Source organism: Schistocerca nitens, chromosome 11 (genome assembly GCF_023898315.1).
Source record: "Schistocerca nitens isolate TAMUIC-IGC-003100 chromosome 11, iqSchNite1.1, whole genome shotgun sequence".
Classification (NCBI taxonomy): Eukaryota; Metazoa; Arthropoda; class Insecta; order Orthoptera; family Acrididae; genus Schistocerca; species Schistocerca nitens.
Window position 1 is genome coordinate 184,204,829 of NC_064624.1, and position 23,288 is coordinate 184,228,116.

The window sequence follows — 23,288 nt, forward strand, 5'->3', positions numbered from 1 at the left end:
GAGACGTTTGTATTCCTTTTTGCCTGCTTCATTTACTGCATTTTTATATTTTCTCCTTTCATCAATTAAATTCAATATTTCTTCTGTTACCCAAGGATTTCTACTAGCCCTCGTCTTTTTACCTATTCGATCCTCTGCTGCCTTCACTACTTCATCCCTCAAAGCTACCCATTCCTCTTCTACTGTATTTCTTTCCCCCATTCCTCTCAATTGTTCCCTTATGCTCTCCCTGAAACTCTGTACAACCTCTGGTTCTTTCAGTTTATCCAGGTCCCATCTCCTTAAATTCCCACCTTTTTGCAGTTTCTTCAGTTTTAATCTACAGGTCATAACCAATAGATTGCGGTCAGAGTCCACATCCGCCCCTGGAAATGTCTTACAATTTAAAACCTGGTTCCTAAATCTCTGTCTTACCATTATATAATCTATCTGATACCTTTTAGTATCTCCAGGGTTCTTCCATGTATACAACCTTCTATCATGATTCTTAAACCAAGTGTTAGCTATGATTAAGTTGTGCTCTGTGCAAAATTCTACAAGGCGGCTTCCTCTTTCATTTCTTAGCCCCAATCCATATTCACCTACTACGTTTCCTTCTCTCCCTTTTCGTACACTCGAATTCCAGTCACCCATGACTATTAAATTTTCGTCTCCCTTCATTATCTGAATAATTTCTTTTATTTCATCATACATTTCTTCAATTTCTCCGTCATCTGCAGAGCTAGTTGGCATATAAACTTGTACTACTGTAGTAGGTGTGGGCTTCGTATCTATCTTGGCCACAATAATGCGTTCACTATGCTGTTTGTAGTAGCTTACCCGCATTCCTATTTTCCTATTCATTATTAAACCTACGCCTGCATTATCCCTATTTGACTTTGTGTTAATAACCCTGTAGTCACCTGACCAGAAGTCTTGTTCCTGCTGCCACCGAACTTCACTAATTCCCACTATATCTAACTTCAACCTATCCATTTCCCTTTTTAAATTTTCTAACCTACCTGCCCGATTAAGGGATCTGACATTCCACGCTCCGATCCGTAGAATGCCAGTTTTCTTTCTCCTGATAATGACATCCTCTTGAGTAGTCCCCGCCCGGAGATCCGAATGGGGGACTATTTTACCTCCGGAATCTTTTACCCAAGAGGACGCCATCATCATTTAATCGTACAGTAAAGCTGAATGCCCTGGGGAAAAATTACGGCTGTAGTTTCCCCTTGCTTTCAGCCGTTCGCAGTACCAGCACAGCAAGGCCGTTTTGGTTATGGTTACAAGGCCAGATCAGTCAGTCATCCAGACTGTTGCCCCTGCAACTACTGAAAAGGCTGCTGCCCCTCTTCAAGAACCACACGTTTGTCTGGCCTCTCAACAGATACCCCTCCGTTGTGGTTGCACCTACGGTACGGCCATCTGTATCGCTGAGGCACGCAAGCCTCACCACCAACGGCAAGGTCCCTATAACTTAGAACTACTTAAATCTAACTAACCTAAGGACAACACACACATCCATGCCCGAGGCAGGATTCGAACCTGCGACCGTAGCGGCCGCGCGGCTCCAGACTGTGGCGCCTCGAACCGCTCGGCTACTCCGGCGTAAGTCTAGGCACCGATGACGTAAGCAGTTTGGTCCCTTACAAATTCACACACATGTGAACATTTTTTGCAGTATCGGCCTAACGCGACCTCCTTCACATGTAATTTATTAGGAGTGACGGAGTACATCACTTGTGTTATAATTCCTCCAACAGCTCGTGTGTTGACGGGTTCTCTTCAGCGTGATGCAGTACAGCTTCTTGGGGCGTGCGGCTTCCCCTTGGAACACCATAGTCACACCTGCCGACAGTGAAGGTACACCTTTCTCGAAGCCGTTGCATAACTGTGGCGAAAAATTTATGCGATGGATTCGCACTTCGTGGACAGCGATCTCGATAATGGCCACGAGCAGCTCTTCCATTGCATGAGCTTCGCCATTCGGAAGGATTATGTCCGTGTATTTTGTAAGCGTGTGCTCTGACACTCACAGACACGTGAAAGACTCGGACCAGGTCAGAGAGGTAGGCTCTGGCTCTGAGCACTATGGGACTCAACACCTGAGGTCATCAGTCCCCTAGAACTTAGAACTACTTAAACCTAACTACCCTAAGGACATCACACAACACCCAGTCATCACGAGGCAGAGAAAATCCCTGACCCCGCCGGGACAATGGAAAATTGTACTGAAATGCAGGAGGATCTGCAGCGAATTGACGCATGGTGCTGTGAATGGCAACTGAATCTCAATGTAGACAAGTGTAATGTGCTGCGAATACACAGAAAGATAGATCCCTTATCATTTAGCTACAATATAGCCGGTCAGCAACTGGAAGCAGTTAATTCCATAAATTATCTGGGACTACGGATTAGGAGTGATTTAAAATGGAATGATCATATAAAGTTGATCGTTGGTAAAGCAGATGCCAGACAGATTCATTGGAAGAATACAAAGGAAATGCAGTCCGAAAACAAAGGAAGTAGGTTACAGTACGCTTGTTCGCCCACTGCTTGAATACTGCTCAGGAGTATGGGATCCGTACCAGATAGGGTTGATAGAAGAGATAGAGAAGATCCAACGGAGAGCAGCGCGCTTCGTTACAGGATCATTTAGTAATCGCGAAAGCGTTACGGAGATGATAGATAAACTCCAGTGGAAGACTCTGCAGGAGAGACGCTCAGTAGCTCGGTACGGGCTTTTGTTGAAGTTTCGAGAATATACCTTCACCGAAGAGTCAAGCAGTATATTGCTCCCTCCTACGTATATCCCCCGAAGAGACCGTGAGGATAAAGTCAGAGAAATTAGAGCACACACAGAAGCATACCGGCAATCCTTCATTCCACGAACAATACGAGACTGGAATAGAAGGGAGAGCCGATAGAGGTACTCAAGGTACCCTCCGCCATGGGTGGCTTGCGGAATATGGATGTAGATGTAGAGGAATCGAACCCGGGAACCCGGGCGCGGGAAGCGAGAACGCTACTGCACGACCACGAGCTGCGGACAGAGAGATAGGACAAACGTCAAACGACGTCAGCCCCCCCCCCCCCCCCCCCGCCATGACTACCTTTTGCAAACCCACTTAGCAAACATGTTTTCAAACGGCTGTAGAACGGAATCGGTACGATTTCGGGCATGGGTTCCTATTCAACAGGTTGCCTGCTGAATCCCTCTATAAGTTCTAGAAGTTTGTAAGGGGTAGTTTAGGGCACCCAGTACACGTATGTCCATAAAGTTGCAACACCATGAAAGTGGCATGCACCACCGTCAAACCGGCGTAAAATGTACTGCATGGTGGTGGTAAGTTTCTATGGGACCAAATACCTGACGTCATCGATCCTTCGGCTTACACACTACTTAAACCACCTTACGCTAAGGACAACAGACACACCCATGCCGGAGGGAGAACTCGAACCTCCGATGGAGGTGGTGGTGGGAGGGTGCGGGGGGGGGGGGGGGGGCGTGAATCGTGGCAAGGCGCACTAGACCGCGCGGCTACCCCGATCGGCTGTACTGTACGCTTGAAAGTGTTAATCTACATCTACATGTATACTCTGCAAATCACATTTAAGTGACTGGCAGAGGATTCATCGAACCACCTTCACGATTCTCTATTATTCGAATCTCGTATAGCGCGCGGAAAGAATGAACACTTTTATCTTTTCGTACGAGCTCTGACTTCCCTTATTCTATCTTGGTGATCGTTCCTCCCTATGTAGATCGGTGTCAACAAATTATTTTCGCATTCGGAGGACAAAGTTGGTGATTGGAATTTCGTGAGAATATTCCGTCGCAACGAAAAACGCCTTCCTTTTAATGATGTCCGCCCCAAATCCTATATCATTTCTGTGACACTCTGTCTGATATTTCGCGATAATACAAAACGTGCTGACCTTCTTTGAATTCCGATGTACTCTGTCAGTCCTATCTGGTAAGGATTGCTGTAACTGCGACAAGGACGGTTGCTGGTTAGCAATGACAGAAAGTGTGACGGGACCTGCGGAAAGGCCTGCGAACAACAACACAACAGGAGAGGACGGACATGATCCACGAAGGACAGAACGAATACAACGAGTTTGAACAATGGAGGCACAAGGAAACAAACACGTCTTCGTAGACAGAACAAGCTGTCTAGCGCGAAGCAAGGTGTAAACCGACGTACGCGAGATTAGACTGGCAAACTGAGCTGTTTTTTTTTTCTTTATTGTGATTTCATTGCCCTGCCCCATGTGGGCAGGGAAGGGCTGTCAGCGGCACAATCCGCCGCTCTTCAGCCGAGTGACATGACAACTTAAAATAAGAATAAAATGTTACATACATAAGGCGATGAAAAAGGGGAACTTAAGCAGAGTAATGAGAGAAAATGGAGGTAAAAAGAGACTGACATGGAGACGTTGAGGGGGGGGACAGTTAAAAAAGGCACTAGAAAGTTACCAAAAAAAACACAGTTGGCGATTCTTAAAACACAGAGAAGACACGGAATGGATATGCACGGGTTAAAAGTCGGCCACAGTATTAAAAACACTCCAGAACAACACACTTAAAACCCGCTTGGAGCACACACGACGAAGAATAAAACTGCCAGGTGGGACCTGCCGTGGGAAAGGTCAGAGAGGATGGAAAAGTAGGGGAGAGCAAGGGGCAGCAGGGGAAGCGGCGGTATGAAGAGAGTACGGGTGTCAGCGGGTGCACGGAGAGGCAGGAGACACGTGGGGCGGGAGATGAAGAGGGAAGACAGGGCAGGAGGGAGTGCAGAGACACTGAAGGGGAGCACAAGAGAGGGACGGGGAGTAGGAGGGGGAAGCCGGAGGAGGGAGGGGGAGAAGAGGGAGCCCTGAGGAGGAGCAGGAAGATGGGGTTAGAGTTGGTAGGAAGGGTAGATGTCAGGGCGAAGCTCATCCTGCGGGAGGGGTAGATGGTGGAAGTTGTGTCGGGAAAGGAGATGGAGGGTGTGGAGATGGAGAGAGGGTGGGACGCAACGGTAAAAGCACGGCAATGAGTGGGAGGTGGAGAGGAAGGGAGACACCAGGGGGTGAGGGGGATCGAGGCTGCGGACAATATATAGTGTGCGGATGTGTTCAAGGAAAAGGAGAAAGTGGGAGAAGGGGATGAGGTCGTAGAGGATGCGCGTGGGGGACGGAAGGCGGATGCGGAAGGCAAGGCGGAGTACGTGGCGTTCGAGGATTTGGAGGGCTTTATAGAACCTGGGAGGTGCGGAAATCGAAGCTACGCTGGCATAACAGAGGATGGGGCGGATCATGGATTTGTAGGTGTGAAGGATGGTGGAAGGATGCAGACCCCACATCCGGCTGGACAGGAGTTTCAGGAGGCGGAGTCGGTTGGGTGCTTTGTGTTGGATGGTAAGGAGATGGGGAGTCCAGGTGAGGTGGCGGTCGAGTGTGAGGCCAAGGTATTTGAGGGTAGGAGTGAGAAGGATAGGACGGCCATAAACGACGAGGTAGAAATCATGGAGGTGGAAGGAGCGGGTGGTGCGGCCTACAATGATCGCCTGGGTCTCGGAGGGATTGATACGGAGGAACCACTGGTTGCACCAAGTGGTGAATTGGTCGAGGTGGCTTTGGAGGGTACGTTTGGACCGTTGAAGGGTAGGATAAAGGGCTAGGAAGGCGGTGTCATCAGCAAACTGGAGAAGATGAACAGGTGGGGGAGGTTTGGGCATATCAGCAGTGTACGGGAGGTAGAGGAGAGGGGAAAGGACAGAACCTTGGGGCATGCTGGCTGAGCGAGAGGCTGGCGCTGGAGAGGGGACAGAACCTTGGGGCATGCTGGCTGAGCGAGAGGCTGGCGCTGGAGAGGGGAAAGGACAGAACCTTGGGGCATGCTGGCTGAGCAAGGGGCTGGCGCGTAAGTACGCTCTCGGGGACGCCGCTATTGGCCGCTGGGACCACGTGTTCCACTGTGGGGCCCTCACACTAAAAGTGGGCCAGGAGGCGCACGAGGCCACAGCTTACAGCGCATTGGTTCAGAGACCTCTATGGGTCTTCGACGTCCATGACGTCTGGCGCGGATTCAAATGCCGCGGCCCGCGGTACCCAAAGGATCCCACACGGCGCGCCACTATTCTAAAAGAGGACGGACAAGCGTGGTGTAGGCACTCTCCTTAGTAGGTCTGTTACATTTTCTAAGTGTGCTGCCAATAAAACGCAGCCTTCCCCACAACATTTTCTATGTGTTTGTAATACCTAGGTATTTATTTGAATTTACGGCTTTTAGATTACACCGACTTATCGTGTAACTGAAGTTTAACGAGTTCCTTTTAGCACTCGTGTGGATAACCTCACACTTTTCGTTATTTAGGGTCAAGAGCCAATTTTCGCACCATTCAGATATCTTTTCTAAATCGCTTTGCAGTTTGTTTCGATCTTCTGATGTATTTATTACTCGATAAACGACAGCGTCATCTGCAAACAAATGGTTCAAATGGCTCTGAGCACTATGCGACTTAACTTCTGAGGTCATCAGTCGCCTAGAACTTAGAACTAATTAAACCTAACTAACCTAAGGACATCACACACATCCATGCCCGAGGCAGGATTCAAACCTGCGACCGTAGCGGTCGCTCGGAGCGCCTAGAACTGCACGGCCACTACGGCCGGCCATCTGCAAACAACCGAAGATGGCTGCTCAGATTGTCTCCCAAATCTGTTTGTACAGATAAGGGCCTATAACACTACATTGGGGAACGCCAGGAATCACTTCTTACTTTTTGACTTTCCGTCAATTACTACGAACTGTGACCCCTCTGACAGGAAATCACAAATCCAGTCACATCAATGAGAGGATATTCCACAAGTACGCAATTTCACTACGAGTGTCGAAAGCCTTCCGGAAATCCAGGAATACGGAATCGATCTCAAAACCTTATGTTCTAGGCGACTGATGACCTCAGAAGTTTAGTCCCATATTCCTCAGAGCCATTTGAACCACTTTTTTTTATTAAGTGATTTAAGTTGCTTCTCTACTCCGAGGATATTTACTTCTACGTTAGCCGGCCGCGGTGGTCTCGCGGTTCTAGGCGCGCAGTCCGGAACCGTGCGACTGCTACGGTCGCAGGTTCGAATCCTGCCTCGGGCATGGATGTGTGTGATGTCCTTCGGTTAGTTAGGTTTAAGTAGTTCTAAGTTCTAGGGGCTAATGACCACAGCAGTTGAGTCCCATAGTACTCAGAGCCACTTCTACATTACTCATCTTGGCAGCTGTTCTCGATTCGAATTCTGGAATATTTACTTCGTCTTCTTTTGTGAAGGCATTTCGGAAGGCTGTGTTTAGTAACTGTGCTTTGGCAGCACTTTCTTTGATAGTATCTCCTCCATTGCTATCGCGTAGAGAAGGCATTGATTGTTTCTTGCCGCTAACATAATTCCCATACGACCAGAATATCTTTGGATTTCCTGTCTGGTTTCGAGACAACATTTCGTTGTGGAAACTGTTATAGGCATCTCGCATTGAAGTCCGCGCTAAATTTCCAGTTTCTGTAAAAGATCGCCAATCTTGGGGATTTTACGTCTGTTTAAATTCTGTTTTATTCGACGACTTTCCGTTTATTACTACGAACGAACTGTGACCTTTCTGACAGGAAATCACGAATCCAGTAGCAATGGTGCCGACAGGGTCTGCACGCACTTGTTTAGCGCTGCAGGAAGGCCATGGAACGGGGTGGAGATTACGTGGAAATATATGGTGTGTAGATAAAATACCATACTTTCGTGTGTGTAAGTCTCATTATGTGCAATAAAGAATTGTAGAAGAAAAAAATTCGTTGTATTACTTTCTGGGCAACCCTCGTAAAATCAAGACACGTTCATATGATTTGTCTACATAGAAAAAGCGTTCTTTTGATGTGAAATGGTGTAAAATGTTCAAAGTTCCGAGAAAAACAGGGGTAAGCAACAGAGAAAGACAATATGTACAAGAACAAAGAGGGGACAATAAGAGTGGAAGACCAAGAATGAAGTGCTCGGATTAAAAAGGGATGTAATTTGGAGCCCCTACCGTTCAATGTGTACATAGAAGAAGCAATGATGGAAATAAAGGAAACGTTCAGGAGTGAAATTAAAATTCAAGACGGAAGGATAGCAGTGATGCAATTCGCTGATGACGTTGCTATCCTGAGTGCAAGTGAAGAAGAATTACATATTACGCTGAATGTAATGAACAGTCTAATGAGTACAAAATACAGATCGAAAGTAAATCGAAGAAAGACGAAAGTTATGAGAAGTAGTAAAAATGAGAACAGCGAGAGACTTAACATCAGGATTGGGGATCGCGAAGCAGACAAAGTTAAGGAATTCTGCTACCAAGGGAGCAAAATAAGCCACGGTGTTGGAGCAAGTGGGACATAAAACTCAGGTTAGCGGTGGCAAAAAGGGCATTTCTGTCCAGAAGTAGTCTACTACTGGTAAACATAGGTCTTAATATGACGAAGAAATTTTTTAGGATGTACGTTTGGAGCACATGGTGGTGAAACAGGGACTGTGGAGATACCTGCAAACGAGAATATACACTCCTGGAAATTGAAATAAGAACACCGTGAATTCATTGTCCCAGGAAGGGGAAACTTTATTGACACATTCCTGGGGTCAGATACATCACATGATCACACTGACAGAACCACAGGCACATAGACACAGGCAACAGAGCATGCACAATGTCGGCACTAGTACAGTGTATATCCACCTTTCGCAGCAATGCAGGCTGCTATTCTCCCATGGAGACGATCGTAGAGATGCTGGATGTAGTCCTGTGGAACGGCTTGCCATGCCATTTCCACCTGCCGCCTCAGTTGGACCAGCGTTCGTGCTGGACGTGCAGACCGCGTGAGACGACGCTTCATCCAGTCCCAAACATGCTCAATGGGGGACAGATCCGAAGATCTTGCTGGCCAGGGTAGTTGACTTACACCTTCTAGAGCACGTTGGGTGGCACGGGATACATGTGGACGTGCATTGTCCTGTTGGAACAGCAAGTTCCCTTGCCGGTCTAGGAATGGTAGAACGATGGGTTCGATGACGGTTTGGATGTACCGTGCACTATTCAGTGTCCCCTCGACGATCACCAGTGGTGTACGGCCAGTGTAGGAGATCGCTCCCCACACCATGATGCCGGGTGTTGGCCCTGTGTGCCTCGGTCGTATGCAGTCCTGATTGTGGCGCTCACCTGCACGGCGCCAAACACGCATACGACCATCATTGGCACCAAGGCAGAAGCGACTCTCATCGCTGAAGACGACACGTCTCCATTCGTCCCTCCATTCACGCCTGTCGCGACACCACTGGAGGCGGGCTGCACGATGTTGGGGCGTGAGCGGGAGACGGCCTAACGGTGTGCGGGACCGTAGCCCAGCTTCATGGAGACGGTTGCGAATGGTCCTCGCCGATACCCCAGGAGCAACAGTGTCCCTAATTTGCTGGGAAGTGGCGGTGCGGTCCCCTACGGCACTGCGTAGGATCCTACGGTCTTGGCGTGCATCCGTGCGTCGCTGCGGTCCGGTCCTAGGTCGACGGGCACGTGCACCTTCCGCCGACCACTGGCGACAACATCGATGTACTGTGGAGACCTCACGCCCCACGTGTTGAGCAATTCGGCGGTACGTCCACCCGGCCTCCCGCATGCCCACTATACGCCCTCGCTCAAAGTCCGTCAACTGCACATACGGTTCACGTCCACGCTGTCGCGGCATGCTACCAGTGTTAAAGACTGCGATGGAGCTCCGTATGCCACGGCAAACTGGCTGACACTGACGGTGGCGGTGCACAAATGCTGCGCAGCTAGCGCCATTCGACGGCCAACACCGCGGTTCCTGGTGTGTCCGCTGTGCCGTGCGTGTGATCATTGCTTGTACAGCCCTCTCGCAGTGTCCGGAGCAAGTATGGTGGGTCTGACACACCGGTGTCAATGTGTTCTTTTTTCCATTTCCAGGAGTGTAGAAGCAATTGAGATGTGGTGCTATCGACGAATGTTGAAAATTTGGTGGACTGATAAGGTAAGGAACGGGAAGGATCTCCACAGAATTGGTGAGGATAGGAATGTATGGAAAGCACTGACAAGAAGATACAGGATGGTAGCTGTTAACACAACAGGGAATAACCTCCATGATACTAGAGCGAGCGGGAGAGGGTAAAAATTGTAGAGGAAGACAGAAATTGGTATACCTTCTGCAAATAACTGAGGACATAGATTTGATAAAAAAAAAAAAGTTGCCACAGGAGAGGAATTCGTTGTGGGCCACATCTAACCAGTTAGAAGATTGATGACTGGAAGGAGTGAGTAAGGCACAATGCCTGTAGATACACTATGTGGTCAAAAGTATCAGGACACCTCCAAAAAGTGCCGGCCGAAGTGGCCGTGCGGTTAAAGGCGCTGCAGTCTGGAACCGCAGGACCGCTACGGTCGCAGGTTCGAATCCTGCCTCGGGCATGGATGTTTGTGATGTCCTTAGGTTAGTTAGGTTTAACTATTTCTAAGTTCTAGGGGACTAATAACCTCAGCAGTTGAGTCCCATAGTGCTCAGAGCCATTTGAGCCATTTTTGAACACCTCCAAAAACATGTTTTTCGTATTAGGTGGATTGTGCTGTCACCTATTGCCAAGTACGGCATATCAGCGACCTCAGTAGTCGTTAGACAACGTGAAAGAGCAGAATGGGGCGCTTCGCGGAACTCACTGACTTCGAACGTGGTCAGGTGATTGGGTGTCACTCGTGTCATACGTCTGTACGCGAGATTTCCACACTCCTAAACGTCCCTAGGACCACTGTTTCCGATGTGATAGTGAAGTGGAAACGTGAAGGGACTCGTACAGCACAAAAGCTTACAGGCCGACGTCGTCGGTTGGCTGACAGAGACTGCCGACAGTGGAAGAGGGTCGTAATGTGTAATAGGCAGACGTCTATCCAGACCATCACACAGGAATTCCAAGCTGCACCAGGATCCACTGCAGGTACTATGATAGTTAGGCAGGAGGTGGGAAAACTCGGATTTCATGGTCGATTGGCTGCTCGTAAGCCACACATGACGCCGGTAAATGCCAAACGACGCCTCGCTTGGTGTAAGGAGCGCAAACATTGGACCACTGAACAGTGGAAAAACGTGTGTAGAGTGACGAATCACGGTACACAATGTGGCCATCCAGTGGCCGGATGTGGGTATAGCGAATGCCTGGTGGACGTCATCTACCAGCGTGTGGTGCCAACAGTAAAATTCGGAGGTGGTGGTGTTATGATGTGGTCGTGTGGAGGGAGCTCGCACACCTTGTTGTTTTGCGTGGCACCATCACAGCACAGGCCTACATTGATGTTTTAAGCACCTTCTTGCTTCCCAATGTTCAAGAGCAATTCGGGGATGGCAATTGCACTTTTCAACACGTTCGAGCACCTGTTCATAATGCACGGCCTGTGGCGGAGTGGTTACACGAGAATAACGTCCCTGTAATGGACTGGCCTGCACAGAGTTCTGACGTGAATGCTACAGAACATCTTTTGGAACGCTGACTTCGTGCCAGGTCTCACCGACCGACTCTTGTACAACGCAACTAGCTCTTTATTCCCATTAAGTAATGAGTGCTGTCTACAAGGGATCTCAGATTAATTCTATATTCCTAGATTTCCAGAAGGCTTTGGATACCGTTCCCCACAAACGACTATTAATCAAATTGCGTGAATATGGAGTATCGTCTCTGTTGCGTGACTGGATTCGGGATTTCCTCTCAGAGAGGTCACAGTTCATAGTGATAGACAGTAAACCATCGAGTAGAACAGAAGTGATATCTGGCGTTCCGCAAGGTAGTGTCATAGACCCTCTGCTGTTCTTGCTTTACATAAATTATCTTGAAACTTCCTGGCAGATTAAAACTGTGTGCCCGACCGAGACTCGAACTCGGGACCTTTGCCTTTCGCGGGCAAGTGCTCTACCAACTGAGCTACCCAAGCACGACTCACGACCCGCCCTCACAGCTTTACATCTGCCAGTACCTCGTCTCCTACCTTCCAAACTTTACAGAAGCTCTCCTGCGAGCCTAGAAGAACTAGCACTCCTGAAAGAAAGGATATTGCGGAGACATGGCTTAGCCACAGCCTGGGGGATGTTTCCAGAATGAGATATTCACTCTGCAGCGGAGTGTGCGCAGATATGAAACTTCCTGGCAGATTAAAACTGTGTGCCCGACCGAGACTCGAACTCGGGACCTTTGCCTTTCGCGGGCAAGTGCTCTACCATCTGAGCTACCGAAGCACGACTCACGCCCGGTACTCACAGCTTTACTTCTGCCAGTACCTCGTCTCCTACCCTACAGGTCGTTTTCCAATTCATGTTAATAAGCATACAACAACTACTATGATTCAGAATAAAATCTGATTTATAGGATAGAATTGAATACCTCGGAATGGTGTTTTATTATAAAATGGTAAAATTATTAAGATTCTAATTGATAAGAATAATGCAATAACACCTTCTGCTAGGTTCGCAGGAGAGCTTCTGTAAAGTTTGGAAGGTAGGAGACGAGGTACTGGCAGAAGTAAAGCTGTGAGTACCGGGCGTGAGTCGTGCTTCGGTAGCTCAGATGGTGGAGCACTTGCCCGCGAAAGGCAAAGGTCCCGAGTTCGAGTCTCGGTCGGGCACACAGTTTTAATCTGCCAGTAAGTTTCATATCAGCGCACACTCCTCTGCAGAGTGAATATCTCATTCTGATAAATTATCTTGGTGATAATCTGAGAAGCCCTTTAGATTGTTTGCAGACGACACTGTAATTTTCCGTCTAGTAAAATCATCAGACGATCAATTCCAATTACAAAATTATCTAGAGAGAATGGTGCGAAAAGTGGCAATTGGCACTAAACAAAGGAAAGTGCGAGGTTATTCACATGGGTACTAAAAGAAATCTGATAAATGTTGTCTAGTAACTACCGCCTCGGAAGTCGAAACGCGGCAGAACAAATGGACGTGGTCAGCCCATAGAGGGCTCCGCCTCCGCAGCGGCTATTCCGCGCAGCGAGGGCGCCACCGCTAAGCCACGTGCAGACAGTGGCCAATAGCCGCTCCCTCCGGTTTCGTATATAGGGACCCACTCTGCCCTAGTCTGGCAAACTCCAAACCTACGCCCTGCCTATCAATTTTGTCCGTCTGGTCGCTTCCTTCCTCTCGCACCGTCCTTCCTATGTCACCCTCCACGACACCAACTCCCGTATCTTTTATCCCACGGCTGGCGTCCCCCAGGGTTCTGTCCCCTCTCCTTTATCTCTTGTATACAGCTGATATGCCCAAGCCACCCCCACCAGTCCACCTTCTCCAGTATGCTGATGACACCGCCTTCCTGGCTCTCTATCCTACCCTTCAACGGTCTCAACGTACCCTCCAAACCCACCTTAACCAGTTCACCACTTGGTGTAACCAGTGGTTCCTCCGTCTCAACCCCTCCAAAACCCAGGCAATCATCATAGGCCGCACCACTAGCTCCTTTCGCCTCCATGATTTCTACCTCACCCTTTATGGTCCTCCTATCCAACTCACCCCCACCCTGAAATACCTTGGCCTCACCCTTGACCGACACCTCACCTGGACCCCTCATCTCCTGACCATCCAGCAGAAAGCCCATTCCCGCCTCCGCCTTCTGAAACTCCTGTCTGGCCGGACATGGGGATTGCATCCTTCTACCATCCTCCACACCTACAAATCCCTCATCCGTCCTATCCTCTGTTATGCCAGCGTTGCCTGGATCTCCGCCCCCACCCGCTTTTACTAGGCCCTCCAAATCCTTGAACGCCAAGCACTCCGCCTTGCCTTCCGTATCCGCCTTCCTTCCCCCACACGGCTCCTGTATGAACTGATCCCCTTCCCCCACCTCCTCCTGTTCCTCCAACATCTCCGCATCCTTTACATTGTTCGCAGGGTTGATCCCCCCCCCCACCCTCTGGTTTCCTCCTTCCTCTCCACCCCCCGCCCGTTGCCGCGCCTCTATCGCTGTATCCCTCCCTCTCTCCACCTCCACACCCTCCATCTCCTTCATCGGGGCAATTTCCAACGCCTCCCCCTCCCGGATGACGAACTTCGCCGTGACATCTACCCTTCCTTCCAACTATAACCTGGCCTTGTTCCCCCCCCCCTCTCCCCAGGGCCCCCTTTTCCTCTTTCCTCCTTCTCCCAGAGCGGATTTTCCTCCGTCCCCCCCTCCCCTGAGACCCTGCACCCCATACTTGCCTCTCTCCTTCCCACATCCCTCCCTATCTGTCCCTCTTCCGCGCTCCCCCCGCTCACCGCCCCCATCTCTTCCCCTCCCTCCCTTCTTCAGGTCTCCCTCATCTCCTAGCGCCTGGCAGATCCTCTGTATTGTTCATCAGTGTGCCACACCAGTGTTGTTTAGTGCTGTTTCTCGTGTGCGTCAAGAGGTGTGCTTTTAATTGGGTCCTGCCTTGAGGTCCGCCGTCAGTGTTACGTTATGTGCTATCCCATCCGTCGCTACATTTATGCTCCAGTCATACTGTGCCTTGTGTTCTTTTAACCGTCGCAGTGCGTGGCTTTTTGTGTGTGCTACTTTTAAACAGTTTTTTATCTCCATTTTAGTCACCCCGTTTTTTGTCTATTGCCTTCCATTATGTTCCCCTTTTTTATATCTATGTTCACCTTATTCTCTCCTTTGCTGTTTTTAATTGTCTTCTACTGTTTTGTTCTATGTCTTTCGGCTGAAGAGCAGCGCCTATGCTGCTGCCAGCCCGCCCCGATGGGGAATTGAAATACAATAAAGGAAAAAAAAAAAACCTAGTCTGGTACTCGCTCTGGATTTAGTTTCTATCTCGGCGGTACTGCGTTCTGGTCGTTGCTCGTTGTTGACATTTGCCTGGCTCTGGTTCCGAGTGGATTTACTGTTGGTGTTTGGTGTTGTGGTTTCCACAAGCCTCCGTTGTGTATCTCTTCCTTGTTGTGTCGCTCAGAGTCGGTCGTGGTCGGTTGTTGTCAGTTGTCGTTGGTCTGTCGTCCGACTCGTCCTGTGTTTACCCGGTGGTGCGTGCTCCACCGCCGGCAGCTTCCCCGCCTGGCGGCTCCGATCCGCAGCCCAAGGCGTTCCCACAGTTGGTTTTGGTTACTACACGTTGGGTATACGATAAATCGCACAAATCTAAGGGTTATCATTTCGACTAAATACCTAGGAATTACAATTACGAGCAGCTTAAATTGGAAAGACCACATAGATAATATTGTAGGGAAGGCGAAACAAAGACTGCCCTTTGGTGGCAGAACACTTATAAGATGCTACAAACCCACTAAACAGACATCCTACATTACACTTGTCCGTACTCTGCCAGAATACTGCTGCACGTTGTGGGATCCTTACCATGTAGGATTGACGGAGGACATCGAATAAGTGCAAAGAAGGGCAGCTCGTTCCGTGTTATCGCTAAATAGGGTTGAGAGTGTCACTGATATGGTACGCGAGTTGGGGTGGCAGTCACTGAAACGAAGGGGGTTTTCTTTGCCGCGAGATCTATTTACAAAATTTCTCTTCCGAATGCGAAAGTATTTAGTTGACACCGACCTACGTAAGGAGAAATGATCATCATAATAAAATAAGAGAAATCAGAGCTCGAACGGAAAGATTTAGGTGTTCCTATTTCCCACGCGCCATCGGAGAGTGGAATGGTAGAGAAGTAGTATGAAAATGGTTCGATGAACCCTCTGCCAGGCACTTAAGGGTGAATTGCAGAGTAACCGCATGGATGTAGATGTAGATGTAGATCGATACCTCTCCTCGGTGCAGCTCTCCATGAAGAATGGGTTGCCATTCTCCAAGAAACCTTCCAGCACCTGATTGAACGTATCCCTGCGAGTGTGGAAGCTGTCATTGAGGGTAAGGGTGGGCCAACACCATATTGAATTCCAGCGCCACGAACTTGTAAGTCATTTTCAGCCAGGTGTCCGGATACTTCAGATCACATAGTGTGGTGTGCGTACTGTAAGACCTTCAGTACACACACCATCAGATTGTTTGCCTTGTCGCTCTAACGAAGTAGGCGAGTGTCAGCAATATGTCTCGTGGTCTTATCGTGGCGTGTTTATCTTCTGCTGTTAGGTCAGACGATAGAAACGCCACTTGCACGCTTAGAGTAGCAGATTGACGGTGACCAGCTTTAAACAGAACTTGATTAATTTTCACACACATTTATTACAATAATAACAAGCATAAAAATTACGTAACTTGGTTCTGGATGCTATTTATAATTGACAATCTGAAGTTCCTTTGGTATTGGTACGTTAATCTTATTCTCACATATCTCTGATACTTGACAAAAGTGTCTATACACTTATCTTCATGGCCATGTACAGGAATATGGTAATCTTATTAGGTGCAGACTGGAACTTGACTACAGACTGGTACAGTAGAACTCGTACAGACTATTGCAGACAAATGCAGACTGGTACAGACAAATGCAGACTCACTAATCGGAGGTCTGTACACTCGTTACAATATCTCGCGCGTTCAGCTATCACTGCACGAGTGTGACCCGCGAGGAGAAAAGGTTCTACGTTAGCAGCAATCTCATTGGCTGCGTGACATTAATACGTGTATCGGCGGAAGCAGAAATTGGTCTGTCTCTAAGGCAGCGCCATCTCGTAGTGCGGAGACGGACGAGCGCTGCGCCTGCGCTGTTGTGCTTAGCGGGGCGCGCTCTAGTCGGAAAGTTGTGTACGCGCTGACTACACAGAACTATGTACACAACACGTAGTGTATTTAGAATGCAGATAAATTTAAACACCTGAAAGAGAACCCAAGTGCTTACATATACAGGGTGTTACAAAAAGGTACGGCCAAACTTTCAGGAAACATTCCTCATACACAAAGAAAGAAAATATGTTATGTGGATATGTGTCCGGAAACGCTTACTTTCCATGTTAGAGCTCATTTTATTACTTCTCTTCAAATCACATTAATCACGGAATGGAAACACACAGCGACAGAACGTACCAGCGTGACTTCAAACACTTTGTTACAGGAAATGTTCAAAATGTCCTCCGTTAGCGAGGATACGTGCATCCACCCTCCGTCGCACGGAATCCCTGATGCGCTGATGCAGCCCTGGAGAATGGCGTATTGTATCACAGCCGTCCACAATACGAGCACGAAGAGTCTCTACATTTGGTACCGGGGTTGCGTAGACAAGAGCTTTCAAATGCCCCCATAAATGAAAGTCAAGAGGGTTGAGGTCAGGAGAGTGTGGAGGCCACGGAATTGGTCCGCCTCTACCAATCCGTCGGTCACCGAATCTGTTGTTGAGAAGCGTACGAACACTTCGACTGAAATGCGCAGGAGCTCCATCGTACATGAATCACGTGTTGTGTCGTACTTGTAAAGGCACATGTTCTAGCAGCACAGGTAGAGTATCCCGTATGAAATCGTGATAACGTGCTCCATTGAGCGTAGGTGGAAGAACATGGGGCCCAATCGAGACATCACCAACAATGTCTGCCCAAACGTTCACAGAAAATCTGTGTTGATGACGTAATTGCACAATTGCGTGCGGATTCTCGTCAACTGGGCCAACTGGCGGTGAATCGAGGAAGTACAGTACATACTGACGAAACTAAAATCAGCTATAACATGGAAAGTAAGCGTTTTTGGACGCATGTCCACATAACATATTTTCTTTATTTGTGTGTGAGGAATGTTCCCTGAAAGATTGGCCGTACCTTTTTGTAACACCCCGTATAAACAAGAGTAAAATCTTCGTATGACAATTAGTGGGTGCGACCTACCTGTCCGTGGTGTAGGTGCAGGTGGTGCTGGTGCAGAGTGGGTCGGCTGTGGTGCTGGTGCTGGAGGTCAGGGTGTTGCTGATGGTGCGGACCAAAGCCGTAGTGGTGCCCCAGTGGCGGCGGCGGTGGAGGCGGCATCAGCGTCGCGGTGTGGAGGTCCGTACCGCCGACGTCCACCGCGCGCTGAGCGGACGAACCCGGCGCACACGGGTCCCGAGGGAGCTCGCCGAACAGCGGCACCGGCTGCCCGGAGTAGCTGCCGTGGTGGTGGTGGTGGGGGTAGTGGTGGTGGGGACGGTGGTGCGGGGAATACCCGCGGACACCCGGCAGGGGTGCCAACACCGTACCCGCAGTGGTGTTGGGGTTGGTGGTGATCCCTCCTCCACTGGCGGTGTCCTCAGTAGGAGCCGGCATGGTGCCGCCGACTGGCGACCCTGCAGCCACCAGATGGTGCTGCTGGTCCACCGGAAACGAGTCCTCTGAGTCGTGTTTCGCGCCAAACCGCGCTGGGATGTCAGGTTTGTTGTCTTCAGAATCGTCTTCCACCTTCAGGTGCATTGGTGCGAGTCGGTTCCTCCTACAAACTCCAGTCCGCACAAATAGTCCTCTAGCCTGGAAAATGGCACAGATGACCTCTGCTTGCACACAACGTCGGTACTTTGCCTGTGGAGGCGACCTGGAAAGAAAATTTAAATAATGATGTACTCTTTGCGAACCATCACAGTACCTATGAAGAGTGACCCACAGAATGTGGTGTTATAAATGTCAACTATTTAAACTATAGGTACGCAGTTTAATTGAAAGGGGAACAGTATCACTCATTCGATGTGGTCCAACAATAGTTCTTCTCGTGTAGTTTTCCTCAGAAGGAAACGTTATAGACTGCAGAGCTTGGATTTTCTCCAGACTTACAGGACTCGAACGTCAATGCACAGATGTCAGTCCCCCAAAGCAGGAGCACACTCTAAAAAAAAATCGGCTCTGAAGACTAAAGAGTGCTGCTAAAGAAAAAAAGAGATTCCTAGCTTTACAAGACAACTATCTGAAACTTGTGTGTGTTTGTCTAGCGCCGGCCGCGGTGGCCGAGCGGTTCTAGGCGCTTCAGTCCGGGACCACGAGACTGCTACGCAGGTTCTAATCCTGCCTCGGGCATGGATGTGTGTGATGTCCTTAGGTTAGGTTAGGTTTAATTAGTTCTAAGTTCTATGGGAATGATGACCTCAGATGTTAAGTCCCACAGTGCTCAGAGCCATTTTTTTTTTGTCTAGCGTTCTAGCCCTATGACTGTGAACTCCCTGATTTGGCTCACAATACACAAACTTCTTTTTACTTTTATTTCAATCTGCATTTCTTACAGATTTGAAATTTTAACTGACAAATGTTGAGTAGTAATTTTCTAATAAAAATATTAACATTTATTTTTTGCTGTGTCTTCCGAACAACACACAGCCAGGGCGAATGCACCGCAGACGCACAGATGCGAGGTGGTGCCACTGCCATAGGGAGTTGCATAACGTGCAGTAAGTCGTCTGGACCATGTATATTCTCAAATTTTCGATTTTATCCTTATTCCGATCTTATTTGAAATGTTTCAAACTCCGACTGTATAATATGTCGTTCTAACGCAATTAACCTCTGTGATTTAAAAATAGAATTTCATGAAATTACTATACTACAAAAAGATATATTTTGTTTATGTGAATTTATGTGAATATATTTGTTCTACACTCCTGGAAATGGAAAAAAGAACACATTGACACCGGTGTGTCAGACCCACCATACTTGCTCCGGACACTGCGAGAGGGCTGTACAAGCAATGATCACACGCACGGCACAGCGGACACACCAGGAATCGCGGTGTTGGCCGTCGAATGGCGCTAGCTGCGCAGCATTTGTGCACCGCCGCCGTCAGTGTCAGCCAGTTTGCCGTGGCATACGGAGCTCCATCGCAGTCTTTAACACTGGTAGCATGCCGCGACAGCGTGGACGTGAACCGTATGTGCAGTTGACGGACTTTGAGCGAGGGCGTATAGTGGGCATGCGGGAGGCCGGGTGGACGTACCGCCGAATTGCTCAACACGTGGGGCGTGAGGTCTCCACAGTACATCGATGTTGTCGCCAGTGGTCGGCGGAAGGTGCACGTGCCCGTCGACCTGGGACCGGACCGCAGCGACGCACGGATGCACGCCAACACCGTAGGATCCTGCGCAGTGCCGTAGGGGACCGCACCGCCACTTCCCAGCAAATTAGGGACACCGTTGCTCCTGGGGTATCGGCGAGGACCATTCGCAACCGTCTCCATGAAGCTGGGCTACGGTCCCGCACACCGTTAGGCCGTCTTCCGCTCACGCCCCAACATCGTGCAGCCCGCCTCCAGTGGTGTCGCGACAGGCGTGAATGGAGGGACGAATGGAGACGTGTCGTCTTCAGCGATGAGAGTCGCTTCTGCCTCGGTGCCAATGATGGTCGTATGCGTGTTTGGCTCCGTGCAGGTGAGCGCCACAGTCAGGACTGCATACGACCGAGGCACACAGGACCAACACCCGGCATCATGGTGTGGGAAGCGATCTCCTACACTGGCCGTACACCACTGGTGATCGTCGAGGGGACACTGAATAGTGCACGGTACATCCAAACCGTCATCGAACCCATCGTTCTACCATTCCTAGACCGGCAAGGGAACTTGCTGTTCCAACAGGACAATGCACGTCCGCACGTATCCCGTGCCACCCAACGTGCTCTAGAAGGTGTAAGTCAACTACCCTGGCCAGCAAGATCTCCGGATCTGTCCCCCATTGAGCATGTTTGGGACTGGATGAAGCGTCGTCTCACGCGGTCTGCACGTCCAGCACGAACGCTGGTCCAACTGAGGCGCCAGGTGGAAATGGCATGGCAAGCCGTTCCACAGGACTACATCCAGCATCTCTACGATCGTCTCCATGGGAGAATAGCAGCCTGCATTGCTGCGAAAGGTGGATATACACTGTACTAGTGCCGACATTGTGCATGCTCTGTTGCCTGTGTCTATGTGCCTGTGGTTCTGTCAGTGTGATCATGTGATGTATCTGACCCCAGGAATGCGTCAATAAAGTTTCCCCTTCCTGGGACAATGAATTCACGGTGTTCTTATTTCAATTTCCAGGAGTGTATTTTGCTTTTTGAGTAAACGTCATTTTCTGTAATTTTTTTTCGATTTTTTCTATGTTTCGATCTTAGTAAAAATATATCTTTACTGATGTACTTTGGAACGGGGTGCGGTTGGCTTGCATGTGCGTATGAAGGGAAGGAAGGAAGGAGAAGGGTAAAGTTTTCTGAAGTTGCGTACAAATGGATTGTACCGGGTGATCAAACAGTCAGTATAAATTTGGAAACCGAATAAATTACGGAATAATGTAGAAAGAGCGGTACGAATTGACACACGTGCTTGCAATGACAAGGGGTTTTATTAGAACCAAAAAAATACAAAAGTTCACAAAATGTCCCACAGATGGCGCTTCATCTGATCAGAATAGCAATAATTAGCATAACAAAGTAAGACAAAGTGAAGATGATGTTCTTTACAGGAAATGCTCAATATGTCCGCCATCATTCCTCAACAACAGCTGTAGTCGAGGGATAATGTTGTGAACAGCACTGTAAAGCATGTCCGGAGTTATGATGAGGCGTTGGTGTCGGATGTTGTCTTTCAGCATCCCTAGAGATGTCGGTCGATCACGATACACTCGCGACTTCAGGTAACCCCAAAGCCAATAATCGCACGGACTCAGGTCTGGGGACCTGCGAGGCCAAGCGTGACGAAAGTGGCGGCTGAGCACACGATCCTCACCAAACGACGCGCGCAAGAGATCTTTCACGTGTCTAGCAATATGGTTTTTTTTTTTTTTTGGTTCTAATAAAACCCCATGTCATTCCAAGCATATGTGTCAACTTTTATGTCTCTACATTATTACGTGGTTTATTAAGTTTTCAGATTTATACTGTCTTTTTGATCACCCGGTATTTCACTGAGAGAACATTGTAAATTTATGACAGCAAGTCATCTAGAACTATTAAATATGAAAATTACGTATGAATCAGTTTTGTCGTCTACATTATTCCACAAACACGTCAAGCTATAGGGCTTCCAGACGGAAGAAATTCAAGTTACGGATTTAAGGACATCCTCGATAAACAAAAGAGTATTTTTTCTTTAAAACTACTGAGCCTTGTGTGGCTCTTGTTCGTGCCATATCTCATTTGACATCCTGTTTTTACTGTACTACCAACTCGTTATGTTAATTTCAATTACTGGTGTCACTAAGTTACCACCTTGACTGCCCGTGAGCGGCAGCAGCAGCACATACCTATATAAACCCTGGTGTATTACCTTTGCCGACTGCTATTACTTGACGGTTGTCATGTGTTATGACTTACAAGGGGAGGCCGCCAATTGTGAAATTCAGATTCGATTCATACTGCGCATAATAAAAGCTCATGGCCAGAGGTGTAATGTGGCAAAGCACCAAGAAGCGCTTCTCAGCCGTTGTCGAGAAAATCGACAGTGAAAAGAAACCGTTGCGGTGAAATACTCTCTACGATTAATAATTTTCTACAGCGTCGTGGCGCAGCGGTAAGCGCTCGGGTTCGTAATCCGAGGGTCGCCGGATCGAATCTCGTGCCATGAAACTTTATTTTGTTTCTTGTAATTCAAATGTACACACACACACACACACACACACACACACACACACATATATATATATATATATATATATATATATATATATATATATATATATATATATATTCCTGGAAATGGAAAAAAGAACACATTGACACCGGTGTGTCAGACCCACCATACTTGCTCCGGACACTGCGAGAGGGCTGTACAAGTAATGATCACACGCACGGCACAGCGGACACACCAGGAACCGCGGTGTTGGCCGTCGAATGGCGCTAGCTGCGCAGCATTTGTGCACCGCCGCCGTCAGTGTCAGCCAGTTTGCCGTGGCATACGGAGCTCCATCGCAGTCTTTAACACTGGTAGCATGCCGCGACAGCGTGGACGTGAACCGTATGTGCAGTTGACGGACTTTGAGCGAGGGCGTATAGTGGGCATGCGGGAGGCCGGGTGGACGTACCGCCGAATTGCTCAACACGTGGGGCGTGAGGTCTCCACAGTACATCGATGTTGTCGCCAGTGGTCGGCGGAAGGTGCACGTGCCCGTCGACCTGGGACCGGACCGCAGCGACGCACGGATGCACGCCAACACCGTAGGATCCTACGCAGTGCCGTAGGGGACCGCACCGCCACTTCCCAGCAAATTAGGGACACTGTTGCTCCTGGGGTATCGGCGAGGACCATTCGCAACCGTCACCATGAAGCTGGGCTACGGTCCCGCACACCGTTAGGCCGTCTTCCGCTCACGCCCCAACATCGTGCAGCCCGCCTCCAGTGGTGTCGCGACAGGCGTGAATGGAGGGACGAATGGAGACGTGTCGTCTTCAGCGATGAGAGTC

The 23,288-nt window shown here is 49.0% G+C and overlaps 1 protein-coding gene across 1 annotated transcript in view; it reads right to left on the bottom strand.

Moving 5' to 3' along the window:
* The window catches only part of LOC126212759 (protein twist-like), a 281,543-nt gene that overhangs the window by 177,415 nt on the left and 80,840 nt on the right, over positions 1 to 23,288 (bottom strand). Inside the window, exon 2 of the mRNA XM_049940166.1 lies at positions 17,790 to 18,465. Coding sequence (XP_049796123.1) covers positions 17,790 to 18,347 — 558 coding nt within the window. The 5' untranslated portion in view covers positions 18,348 to 18,465. The remainder of the gene's footprint in view (positions 1 to 17,789; positions 18,466 to 23,288) is intronic.